At 39.0% G+C, this 12,683-nt stretch overlaps 2 protein-coding genes across 3 annotated transcripts; one reads left to right on the plus strand and one right to left on the minus strand.

Moving 5' to 3' along the window:
- Nucleotides 1–320: 320 nt before the first annotated feature.
- LOC128229046 (heat shock 70 kDa protein 12A-like) lies at nt 321–5,970 on the minus strand. Its single transcript, XM_052940689.1, has 6 exons — nt 5,813–5,970; nt 5,149–5,346; nt 4,009–4,227; nt 3,305–3,455; nt 2,703–2,814; nt 321–2,295 (listed from the first exon to the last, which is right to left on the minus strand). Exons 1-6 carry the CDS (start codon nt 5,921–5,923, stop codon nt 1,323–1,325), a joined length of 1,764 nt encoding a protein of 587 aa, XP_052796649.1. The 5' UTR covers nt 5,924–5,970; the 3' UTR covers nt 321–1,322.
- Nucleotides 5,240–12,409, plus strand: LOC128229047 (heat shock 70 kDa protein 12B-like). Of its 2 annotated transcripts, XM_052940690.1 has the most exons (7): nt 6,004–6,124; nt 7,621–7,734; nt 8,145–8,339; nt 8,677–8,895; nt 9,367–9,520; nt 10,423–10,534; nt 11,232–12,409. In XM_052940690.1, the coding sequence occupies exons 2-7, from the start codon at nt 7,627–7,629 to the stop codon at nt 12,181–12,183; spliced, it is 1,740 nt and encodes a 579-aa protein (XP_052796650.1). In that variant the 5' UTR covers nt 6,004–6,124; nt 7,621–7,626; the 3' UTR covers nt 12,184–12,409. The 2 variants fall into 2 exon arrangements, with proteins under 2 accessions (XP_052796651.1, XP_052796650.1); XM_052940691.1 differs by lacking the exons at nt 6,004–6,124; nt 7,621–7,734 and adding an exon at nt 5,240–5,377.
- The last annotated feature ends 274 nt before the right edge of the window (nt 12,410–12,683 follow it).

The raw sequence follows: 12,683 nt of genomic DNA on the forward strand, positions 1-12,683 counted from the left end.
GAACAAATCAAGGCAATAAACGCCCTCCTGAAAGTGTAAGCCATCCCAAAAGATCTTAACACCAAAATTTAAAAAGTACGAAAAAAAAAAATAGTTAACTTGCGGCTTTCATTCTTGTTCGGTAAATATAAAATGTACGAGTACGAGCATATTTCTGAATACTTCACTGCTAGTGATGCATCATTTTGATCAAAAATCGCATTTTTAGCACCCTATATTTACAGTGTCTGTCTAAAATATCTGCTATCAAGATATAGATGGAGTTACGACTCGTATGCGCGTGATTTACTGTAAATAACCAAAGTTAGGTTCAACTCAACTCAACACAACTCAGTTTATTGCATAAAACATTTAAACATGCTTTAGAGCAAAGACAACTATTGCAAATGCATGCATTTAAGCAGTATCACGGACCTAGGTCCTAGGCAAGATCGAACAATTTTACAAGAGAGCAAACTAATACTCGTATTCATGGTTATGAATAAACGCCAACACAACTATTAGCTAATTCAGGCGTTTGCATGACAAATACATTTTGACAAGTTAAATTCAGAGTTGCCAGTTGGTCTTTGGAGTTTTCACATAATTATTGACATTTTTTTGCCTTTGAGCATGTGTTAAAATATATCTTATATATATATATATATATATATATATATCTATTTGGCTCTTAAGTCAGTCGGAATAATTTTGCCATATCAATAAAAAGTGTTATTCAGGTTCAGTGTATTAGGTCTTGTTCATATAGTGATGTATCGACTACGCTCAATATGTAAATCACGACGGAGCATTTCTACCCTTGCTGCAGTCTTTTATAATTCATGATTATCTATATATATGTGTGTGTGTGTGTGTGTGTGTGTGTGTGTGTGTGTGTGTGTAAAAATTCTCTGCAACAACCACTGTGGTGGTCAGGATAATTGTTGCAGATTTTGATTTCAATCGGTTCACGCCTCTTAAATTCGGATCTGAAAAATTCTCGATCCGAATACAAAATCCCGGTTCTAAACGCAGCACAGACTAGTATATAGAATTAAACATGTACAAGTAACCGATTATAATGAGCACATATAGTCCAAAACATGATAAAAATATATCAAATAAAAAATACCCAAGCGAAAAAATGTTTATATACAAACAGGGACTAACGGTATACAAGAACGATCATGAATTAAACGATCTTAATAAAAACAGATTTTCACTGAGCAACCACTGCCTGTTTTAACGTCATTCCTAGGTTACTGTTTGTTGGTTTATTTGTTTCACAATTCTTCTATTTGATTTTCACATCTAAAGTGAAACAAAAGCAAAGAGTAGATCTGTTAGCCGAGGAAATGCAAAGCCGCTTTTACTTTGCTTGATTTGTTTGATTTCTCATCCTTAGCGACAGCTTCAACATGCATCTCTGTGTCTCCAAAGATCATTTTGATGCTTACTGAGCGGTCGAGACCCGACCCGGGCACATCAATAGTAAGCTTTCCAATATCCGTACAGTTGGGATCGCTAGTGAACGTCGGTTCCGGATCCGTTGTGGCGAAAAACTGGAATTCAATTTCAGTTTGGGTATCCTTTATTGGCCTGTACGAGCGGGTTGCTTGACTTTCCCCACGGACCACCTCTTGGCCGATTTTCACATGGGCGTCGAACATTCCCCCGCAAAATTCTTCGCCATTACTATTGACGACCTTCTTTTGTTCTGGATGCACGCCCTTTTTGAAAGGAAAAGAAGTACCGACGCCGTATGTGTACCTGCATTTCCGCTCCTCTATGACAGAAGGATCGTGGCCATAGATGACGGCGCCCTTTAGTACGGCCAGTCCGGGATCCTTTGGAACAATCAGCTTCTTCTTATCAGGCAAACTTTCAACAGCTTTCCGTATGAGGTCTTGTAGGATTGGCGACTCAGAGAAACCGCCGACCATCAGAACTGTGTCGACACTTTTCACTTCCGGCAGCGAGAAGAGTGATTTGAGATGCTCTGCTGCTGACTGGCATGCGTCGTTGAAAAGCCCCTTTGCAATGCTCGCCTCCATTCTTATTTTATCCCCAACCCATTGCAATTTGTCCTTGTAGCGCGGCAAACTGTTGACATGATCTTTGATATTCTTCCCTGTTTTCTCTTTAAACATTTCGTTGAGCGCAATGGGGACCTTGATTGTAATTTTCTCTGACATCTGGTTGCTGAAGCTTCTCTTCTTGACCTCGAACTCGCGGAACAGGTCGATGTTATCCATCATCTTATTCTCGGAGAAGTCAGCCATGACGTCGTTACCGACAATGTCTGCGAGCAGCTCACTGAAAGGAATACTTTAACATTTACGTGATGTTACCTAACTTTATTAACTTTTAATGTTCCATGAATGAATAAACAAGTATATATAATTGTTATAGAAACGTAACCTTTTCACCTGAAAGTTCTAGATAGATATATACGCATACACATTATGAACTACAAGTAGGCTTATTTTGCCACGCTGTTTAAAACAGGTATTCAATTATTATTCTGTTCAGAAAAGAAATCATGGTAATAAAACATAACAACGTATAAACAAAGTTATTTGTGACAGAGCTTATACCTATAACCAGTACGTTCATTCATAAGAAGATGGTGTAAATACATGACCGTTTGTTTTTCGTTGAATTCAAGCTACATGTTATAATATATTTCGTGTTTTATCAGGACACTAGCCCTGGTGACTCACTGGAAGGCCTTGTCGATGTATGTGCCTCCCCAGTTGCCCCCGTTCGCCTTGTACAGCTCCTTCAGAGACCCGCTCGCCTTCACCTCGTGCACCGTAATGTCTACCGTACCGCCTGCAAGAGAAACCGAATGCGAAATGGCCAATATAGTATTAAAATTGTATGTTTGCATGAAACATACGTTCGGGCGGGATGGTATTCAATATCCAACTTAGGTCAATCTTATGGTCATAAATCATTAACTCCATTCCCTGTATATTTCTGTTATTTATATCGAGCAATCCAATTAGCTACATCGTTGTATTGAATAACTCTCCTTGCATATATGAGTGTTTATTTCACCATGGTGTAAAAACAACTACATTTACAGTCGAACCTAATTGGCTCGAACACCCAGGGATCGGTGAAAATACGTCGAGCCTCGTAAAGTTCGAGCAAAGCGGGAATGTTTACCTTTCGTTTGAATGAATCGGACCTTCACATCCAGTTCGAGCAAACAAGGAATTCGAACCAAGCAAGTTCGAGCAAACGGGGTTCGACTGAATTTATGGCTATTCTGTGGGTGGAAAGAAACAGAGACCGGCGCATTATATTATCCACTTACCACCAGCGTCAAATACAAGGTATCTGGTTTCCGGCCGGAAGGGCATGAACCGGCTTGAACCCTTAAGGGTGTTCATGGGCAGGTAGCGGCAGCACAGAGAGGCGGCTTCCGGTTCCAGGGCCATTATCAGGCTATCTCCGACCATACCCGCCTGGTGATGAAAACAAACAATGCGGAAATTGTATGTACAATGTATTGATCAGTAATGATTATGCACCAGTCAATTGTAACCACGGCCCCCAGGTCCGGGGAATAGCCGGGACTTTGACTTTCGGTCCAGCCAACCCCGGGTAAAATCCCCGCCCTGCGGGGACGAACTGATGGTTAAACCCCGGCCAAATACCCCCGCACACCAGAGACTCTATATAAGGCCCAATCTCGGCTTAATTTGGCGCTATGACAAAACCACCGCGGTCACCCGGCCCTGCACGGCCACCTGGAAAGTAAAAACACGGCACTTTTCCCAGGCTATCCCCGGTATACCCCCGGACCTGGGGGGGGGAGGGCGTGGTTACAATTGACTGGTGCATCATACGAGTACAATGTTGATATGAATATATTTGAATTCGTAGTCTATTTCAAGCTGAACACATAGGAACCTACATAAAGGGCCTAATAACGTCTTGTGTCGTTATATTTATGAATAAAAACATTTCAATAGTTCAATTATAATTAATAATTTAATATTAATGGCGTAAAAAGACCTGCTCCGCGGCTTCCCTCATGAACTGTTTGGAAACATCGTTCCAGATGGCCGGGACAGTGAGCACCCAGCGAATCTCATCGTCCTTCACATCCGGAAGTTGCTGCTGCACGCGCTTCATCAGGTGTTCGCGAAGGTAGCGGATGCAGGCCGAGAAGACGTCCATGGCCGGCATCTTCTTCCCGAGTTCGTCTTCCAGCATGAATCGCCGCTTCAGCGTCTGGAGAGTGGTATCACTAAGGTACGGTTTTTGACGGTTTGCTGATAGGGCTTGCATTTATTTGAACATTAATCTAATAAAAAATTATGATAGATGTGATAATAATATATACGGTTAACAGACAGGTTGAAGCAACAGGATACACTATCACTATGCATATTATGTTTTTGATAAAACATAATTATATTGCGAACTCAAATAAATGACAAAAAGACCTGACGGCCTTCACAAACTGTACCAATCTCCTACGCAGTGATCTCCCCTGACAAGCAGACTAGATATCTGCCACCATGATCGAGTATATCATTCGGAACTCCTCGGCCATTTTTTTCAAAAACAACCTCGGATGTATTTGGACGGTTTACATACTCAAAAAGAGGTACGTTTAAGTCCGCTGCAAGTAGATCGCGTAGTAATTTTATTTAGCAGTTAAACTTTATGTCTTAACTCTCGGGAATCTTATTTATGTTTGCAATAATACACTTCACTGGTAATCAATTTAAACTTAGATCAATAAATACAACTCTAAAACACTAAATTTAATTAACGATATAATTCAAACAAATACGAACTACTTCAACTGATGTACCGGCATACATCCGAGGTTGTTTTTGAAAAAAATGGCCGAGGAGTTCCGAATGCGAGTATATTTGGATTGTAGCCATATAAACTATACAAACAATGTTTTTTTCCCCTTCTTTTTGGGGCAGTTGTTATCAAATTTCAATTATTCAAGGTGCATTGATGTTAGACTACAAAAAACATTTAATATTAAAGATAAATTACAATATTTACGGATATGATATATGGTCACGTGATTTGCATGGTGGCATTGATTACTGAATTGTAAGGTAAGTAACCACGTGAAGTTTGAAGCTGTATATCTTATCATCATACACTTCGCACTACACTTGTACGCACCATTTTGTTGTAGAGCATCATCTTAAAGCGCCGGAAAAAGTAGTAATTCCTGTGTTCATCACCCTCCTCAGCAAGGTTTCCGTACTCGTCCTCCGCCGCGAACCCAAACTCCTTGAACTGCTTCTTCTTGTCGAAGAGCACACACGTGGACGTCTTGAGGGACATGAGAGTCGCCCCCGTCCATGTGTTCGCCGACACCTGAGGAAGAAATGATTGATGGGATATAAGTGTATGGAATAAAATTACAATTATAATTTAAGAGCTGTAATTGAAAAGCTCTTTTAGGGTTTAAGAGGAAGGTTTTAAGGACACCCGGGCGGTCGGGTGGGCAGGCAGCGAGTAAATGATAATGCAAAGTATCCAGAGCATAAGTATATCAGTAATGGTTGACGGTAACTGTTTTATATAATCATATATATACTCATTATTAGTATGTATTTAATTGAACTGTTCGTAGTTTTTAAAGATTTATAAATAGATCTGTTATCCCATAGCGCCCTTTGACATATGCGAGTTTACTTGTTTCAATGATAAGAAATAAATTTACTCTTGTTCAAATGTAATGATTAAAAAAGACGATAACTGAAATATCTGTAAATATACACACACCCAGAGACATAAGTTATGTATGATATTCGAATAGTGTGTACATCAACATACTTACATTGAGAGGATCCCTTTTGAAGTCTGTTCTTGAAGAGAAGGCATAACCTGAATAGGCTGTCCCGAAGTCAATGGCCGCAACCAGCAAAAAATCATCATTTCTTGATGCCATTTTCAGACATTTACAATTAGATGTAGGTTTCGATATTTTACTGATAAAACCTTTTAAATCGAAAGAGGAAGCTCAACAATTTCCATACCAGGAACATGTAATAATGCGGGTTTCTACCGCTTTGCTTGATAATTTATAATGATATCAAGCACGAACGTTTGTATTAATATTGAAATGATGTAACTATGCGAAATAAATAAGGTTTGTATCCATGTATGAATATTTTGTTATTTTGTTTGAAAACCTATTCGGCTTTTTCAAAGTTAATTTCGGTTTTAAAATTAAAGCGTCCATGAAAGGTAATTTTCTTCCGTGTTTCTCCATATACGCAAACTGAAAGAAGGTCAGGGACTTGAGGTGTTAATTTGATTCTTAGACGATAATTGATAATAATTAGTTATGCATTTTACACACATGTACACGGGTATTAATTTCTGCAAAGTTTAAAAACAAGATATTCCTTAAAGAAGATACTCGACCATGGTAAACCAGCGGTTTACTGATTTGAATATTTGTTCACTAGACATTGTTCCTGGTTTAATTGTTGACCGGTAATGGATATTTAGGCGTTGCTTACTGAGGGAATCGAAGAGCAGTGCAATACAATATAACATGTAAAAAACAAAATAAATTCAATAACGTGCACACGAGTTCGGATACCGAACTCGTTTCATGTGAAGACGCATTGACTAAACAGTGTCCAAATACGGCGTAGGGTGATCTTGACCTAAGAGTATGGGTCAGCCAGATCAATTCCGAAATTTTATCAGATTGTTAGCATTCTTCTCGTTGAGTTTAGCCTTGAAATATCTTTCGGCTTACTTTTCTTGGTAAATCGTTCGCAAAAAAGTAAATATCTTCAACTTTTAAACAACCACAGAGTTCAACAGATTCGATACTTATTCGACACTCCTTTATTTTATTCCACTTTCTTTACAATGGTCAAGATTTCGAGTTTCACTTTACAATGGCCAATGGGATTTCAAGTTTTATTCTACAATGACCAACGTATATTAAATTATATTCATTCAACCTTTGTTCATTTCACTTGAAATTAAAGGGTGATATCAGAGGCCTACGGCCGACAAAAAGAAAAGAAAATACGATAACTGTTTGTATACGCTATAAAATATTAACCGAGCTTATTATGCATACAAACAAACATCCCTTTCACGAATATATATGTTATATAATAACTTATATTGTCTAAAACAAATCGACAATGCAGTTTGATTACGGTATAATATATGCAGAAGTAAGCCCATTTTAAGTGATACTTAAGTACTCAAACGACAAAAGAACTTCAATATAAAATAGTTCACATTGCCTATGCTGACAACAAGTGCCTTAAGCTAGCTTAAAAGAACTATTGCTTTGGCCGATGCCCTCGAAATTGCATGAAAGAAATTAAGATTGAATTGGATTATTAATATTTCCAAATGCAAGCTGTTATTTCCGATTATGGCGTGTAACGAGCTAGCGATCAGCAACACAAATGAGCAACAAATTCAACAAATTTAAGTGAAATTGAAAATCCAATTTTACAGATTGAACATGAAGTTAAAAATTAATTTAAATTAGAATACAAGCACAACAAATTATTTAGTTCATGTACAAGAATATCCTAATTGGAAAATGAGTTAGTAACTATAAAAAGCAATCTTAACTCACCAAATGTATGTTATTCATTCATTCAGGCTACAATGAGTTTAAATGAGGATTATTTGCTCGTGGCGGCGATCGACTTCGGTACCGCCTTCTCCGGGTACGCATTCTCTACGCGGGATGACTTCACCAAGGATCCACTCAAGGTGCACACGGACTTAAGTCACGCACAGTAAATTACGTATCATCTACACAGATGGAATGTTGATTGTACTTAGTTTAAAGCTGCACTCTCACAGTTTTACCGTTTTTCCAACTTTTTTATTTTTTGTCTTTGAATGAGCAGTCTTTTGCGTAAATAAATGCAAACCAGTGATAAAAGACTGCTGACAAAAGATAAGATCGCAGATTTTTTCCATTCAAAAATTAATGTTTTGTGGCTTAAACCGTTGCTATAAAACAATAAAACGAAAAAGTTTTTGTTTCAGTGAAAGATAGCAATATATTTCACTTCGTGAACACCATAAGTAAACAATTGGGACATTTTGGTGAATATATTTAATTGTCCAAAATGGTCACAAAGCTTTATACTAACTGTGATATTACTTTTCTGCAGATACAATCTAATATATGGGGTGCGGGAAACCTGATGTCACAGAAGACATCCACGTGCGTGTTGTTCGACGGGAATAAGAAGTTCCATTCGTTCGGGTTCGATGCGGAGGATAATTACTCCGGTCTCGCCCTCGACAATAAACACCATGGATACTACTTCTTCAAGCAGTTCAAAATGATGTTGTTTGATAAAATGGTCAGTTTTACTCTGCACGACCTACATCATAGTGGTACTCAACCTCAATGTTTTGTGTCGTATAAAACTTCTATCCTCTCTTATTTATAACGTTGTAATAACCCTTTTTTGCGTGGTGGTAGTGGCAAGTGAGTAATTCGTTGACACCAACTTACCAATCGTAACAACTCGGTCATCTCCGGCAAGCTTCGAGATTCTGTTGTATAATCGCCGAGGTGTTCCGATTGACCAACATAAAAATAATTTTGCGATATACCATGTCTTACGGTGCTCTAAAGCTAATCTAAACAGTTAAATAAACTCATTTTGTTCAAGCTCGGCTTATTGTCATTGACAGACGTTAAAGAGGCGGTTCATGCTAGAGGACGCCATGGGAAAGAAAATGCCGGCCATGGACGTTTTCTCCGCATGCATCCGTTACTTAAAGGACCACATGTTGACGAAGTGTCAGCAGCAACTTCCAGACACTTCCGAGGACGACATCCGCTGGGTGCTCACTGTCCCTGCCATCTGGAACGATACCTCCAAACAGTTCATGAGAGAAGCTGCTCAAAAGGTGATATAACCATACAAAAGAACAATCTACAAATGTTGACAATGCACATACAAGTATTAAAATCGGACACCATTTTCTCTGGATGCTCTAGGTTCCATCTTTGTAAACTGTTGTTTAGCATAGTTAATGTCATACACGTTTATTTACTCACATAATTATTTTAAGGCATTTTCGATCACATTGATTTGTCTTGAAGAATGTTTGGCAAAATGTAAGACACATAGAACTACAGTCGAAACGCGCAATGTCGAAGTCGTTAAGATCTCGGGAAACCCTTCGAGATAACGGCCTTTCGATATAATAGGAATACAAAAAGTGAATAACTAAACCCAACACATCTTAAGTAGTTCGACATAACCAGAGCATCGAGATAACAGAATTCGACATAGCAAGTTTCGACTGTATTAATTGGGATAACTTCAAACAGTGCGGTACTACGTATATACGCCGAAAATGTTCCCCTTACTTTAGGCTGGGATACCGGATCATTGCCTATTGATCGCACTGGAGCCAGAGGCCGCCTCCCTGTGCTGCCGCCATCTTCCAATGAATACATTCCAAGGCATCAGCAAGGGTTTTGTCCCCTTTGCCCCGAGATCCAAGTACCTTGTGTTTGATGCTGGAGGTTAATATATTGTGTAGTTATTGTACCAGTCAATTGTAACCACGCCCCCTCCACAGGTCCTGGGGTATACCAGGGATAGCAGGGGTAAAGGACCGTGTTTTAACCTTCCAGTAGGCCCCGCAGTGTCGGGTGAATGCGGTGGTTTTGTCTTCGCGACAAGGGTCCCTGGGGTGCGGGGGCATTTGGCGGGGATTTTACCAGCAGTTCGTCCCCGCAGTGCGGTGATTTTACCCAGTCCTGTTGGACCGAAAGTTAAAGTCCCCGATATTCCCCGGACCTGGAGGGGGCGTGGTAACAATTGACTGTTGCATTACATGGCATTGAGCAATGTGTGCTGCTTAAATACAGGATTGTCTAGTTTGCCCTCGCTTTAAAAACACGTTGATTTGTTCACCAAATTAAAATTTTATCAAGCGAGTTCACGTCTTAATTTGTACGAAAATCCAATATTACTGCGATATTTTTTGCTAATTGTAAAAAAAAAAATCCATTCGGTATTTGCGATCTGTTGCACGCAAGTGTTTAGTTGACACGCAGATATCTTACACGCACTTAAGTTTCATCAAACTAAGATTACAACAAAAGTTGTAGCCTATCAGACAATTTCAAAGTACAATGTACAAAAATAGGCAATAGCTAAACTATACCCAAATCTATTTTTCGGCACCAAGACGTATCAGACAAATGGTCAAAAATAAACAAGATCTACACATTTGTAGGAATTCAAACATAAACTTTAGAGAGCAATGTTTCGTCTAACCAACGTAACACCCACACGCATCACATCACTCATCATACATCACTATTAATATTATTTTCAATATATGGGATGTCACCAATATCATTATTGTTGTTGATCTTCCGTCCGAGGCTACAGGGTTTCCATATATATCATTTTGCAGGTGGCACTGTGGACATTACCGTCCACGAGGTACAAGACAACAACTCCCTGAGAGAACTCTTCAAGGCGAACGGGGGAAACTGGGGAGGCACATACATCGAAAAAGCCTTCAGGTACTGAATGAGGCTTAAAGGCTAAAGCAATATTTATTAAATTCTGATGCAATATCTGACTTTAATGATCAAAACAAAAAAAATGCATATGATTTAGGTACATATAAAAAGTATTAGCGATTTTTGGCGCTTTTTTAATTGGGCATTTTGAGGCCATGAAGCCATGAATTGAAAATAAATGGCTTTTTTTATCTGTACCTAAATCATTAACATTTTTGTTATTGTTATTGAAGCAATTGAGTCAAACATGATAATGCATTAATGCATGCGACCTTAAGTTTGAAACAAAACTTCATATTTGTTCCTCTTTATTTAAAAAAAAGAAAGTTTTTTTTTCACATTTAGATAAATAGTTTCTGCATAAATAACTCAGACGGGAAGCCAGTCTATGCATGCTCTTCTCGAAATCCGTACTAGTATCAAAACATTCCCCCGCCTACGTGTACTAGTATAGACATATAAAACGTTTTTTTTATAAACAAAACGTATCTGACATTACTACTGAGCTATTTTATATTATGTGCATAGAATTTAAAAATCCTATCACTTAAAGGCCTTTGAAAATTACTATAAAACCACTTAGTCTGCCATAGTTAAAGTTAAATAACGTTTTCTGGTCGTCTTAATTATTGCATACCAGTCATAGAAGTAATGGTTTTAAAATAGTCCCCAGTGTTAAATAACTTTTTCTTTTTAGAAATATGCTGGCGGAAATCGTTGGGAACGACGTGATGGATAACTTTCAAGCAACAAATATGATGGATTTCATAGATCTTCTGAGAGAATTCGAGGTCAAAAAGAGAAATTTCAACAGCACAATGTCACAAAAGATTACTTTTAAGGTCCCGATCGCTCTCAATGTTGACTTCAAGGCTAAGCATGGAAAAGATATCAAAGATCACATTGCTACCAAGTCTCAGTACAAAGAGAATGTAAGCTGGGTTAGTGACAAGTTAAGGCTTGCATCAGAGACCGCCAAAGGTTTATTTCACGACGCTTGCTACAGTGCCGCCAAGCATTTGAAGTCCTTATTTGACGAGGGCCAGGTCAAGGACGTGCCAATGATACTGATGGTCGGCGGATTTTCAGAGTCCGCTATGCTACAAGATATAATAAAAGAGTTTCTTCCAAATAAGAAGATCATCATTCCAGCTGACGCTGGACTTGCAGTACTGAAAGGCGCCGTCATCTTTGGCCACGATCCATCAGTCATTCAGGTACGTCGATGCCGCTACACATACGGCGTTAGATCTTCAAAACCTTTCAAAGAGGGTGTCCATCCAGAATCCAAGAAATTTATTGACGACGACGGAGATGTCCTTTGCAGTGACATGTTCGACAAGCACGTAGAAATTGGGCAACCGGTAGAATATGGTAAGAGCCAGGTAGCCGAAAGCTATTGTCCAACGAGTAAAGCCGCGACTAGGATGACGTTTGAAGTGTTCGCATCAAGCGAACGCGACCCGACGTTTGTCACCGAGCCGTCTTGCAAAAAATTGGGAAGTCTGCAAGTCGATATTGCAGGAAGCGGAACAAACCGCTCGGTGACCGTTGAGATGTCGTTTAGCGGGACGGAACTTCACGTTCAAGCTCATGAGACAAGAACACCGGATCGCCGTACAACAGCCAAATTTGATTTCCTCGGTTGAAATTATAAATTTTGCTGACATGGTTTCTTTGATAAAAGTATTGTTGTACTGTTGAGTTATGTGTTTTGTGAAGTTAGAATAAGCAAGTACCTTTATAACCAATTACATTCGGCTGTCTTTGATTTCTAAAAAAAAATGTGCTGTTATTTGGTCTGAAGATATACTATTATTGTTGACAATATCGTGTGCTGTGATTCATTTTTAATGATTTAAAATTCTACAATTTCATAGACTTGGGTACAACCACCTCAGAGTGTGGAATCTGAGCGCATCTCCTGTAGGGGGTAGCATTCCCATATCTGTGCTGCTGGTCGCAAAGATGTGTTGGTGTAAGGTTACAAGGCTTTCGAAACCAGACTTCCCATACAGTACTATGAAAAACAATCGAGCATCATCGTTCAAGGTGTTTGGTACAGCTGTTTACTCATATAACAAACCAAACCTTGAAAGGTTTGTTTGTTGCCCAACCATGAGCCGTTAAGCATCAAACACGCCCAGAA

Source organism: Mya arenaria, chromosome 3, assembly GCF_026914265.1.
Source record: "Mya arenaria isolate MELC-2E11 chromosome 3, ASM2691426v1".
In the NCBI taxonomy this organism is placed as follows: Eukaryota; Metazoa; Mollusca; class Bivalvia; order Myida; family Myidae; genus Mya; species Mya arenaria.

Excerpts from the sequence above, each read along its gene's own strand:
- LOC128229046 (XM_052940689.1), bottom strand. The coding sequence starts at position 5,923 with ATGGCATCAAGAAATGATGATTTTTTGCTGGTTGCGGCCATTGACTTC. Across the intron at positions 5,347-5,812 it reads TCAAAAGGGATCCTCTCAAT|GTGTCGGCGAACACATGGAC; the intron begins GTAAGTATGTTG and ends TTTCTTCCTCAG. Across the intron at positions 2,296-2,702 it reads TACATCGACAAGGCCTTCCA|TGAGCTGCTCGCAGACATTG; the intron begins GTGAGTCACCAG and ends TATTCCTTTCAG.
- LOC128229047 (XM_052940690.1), top strand. The coding sequence starts at position 7,627 with ATGAGTTTAAATGAGGATTATTTGCTCGTGGCGGCGATCGACTTCGGT. Across the intron at positions 7,735-8,144 it reads TCACCAAGGATCCACTCAAG|ATACAATCTAATATATGGGG; the intron begins GTGCACACGGAC and ends ACTTTTCTGCAG. Across the intron at positions 8,340-8,676 it reads TGATGTTGTTTGATAAAATG|ACGTTAAAGAGGCGGTTCAT; the intron begins GTCAGTTTTACT and ends TGTCATTGACAG.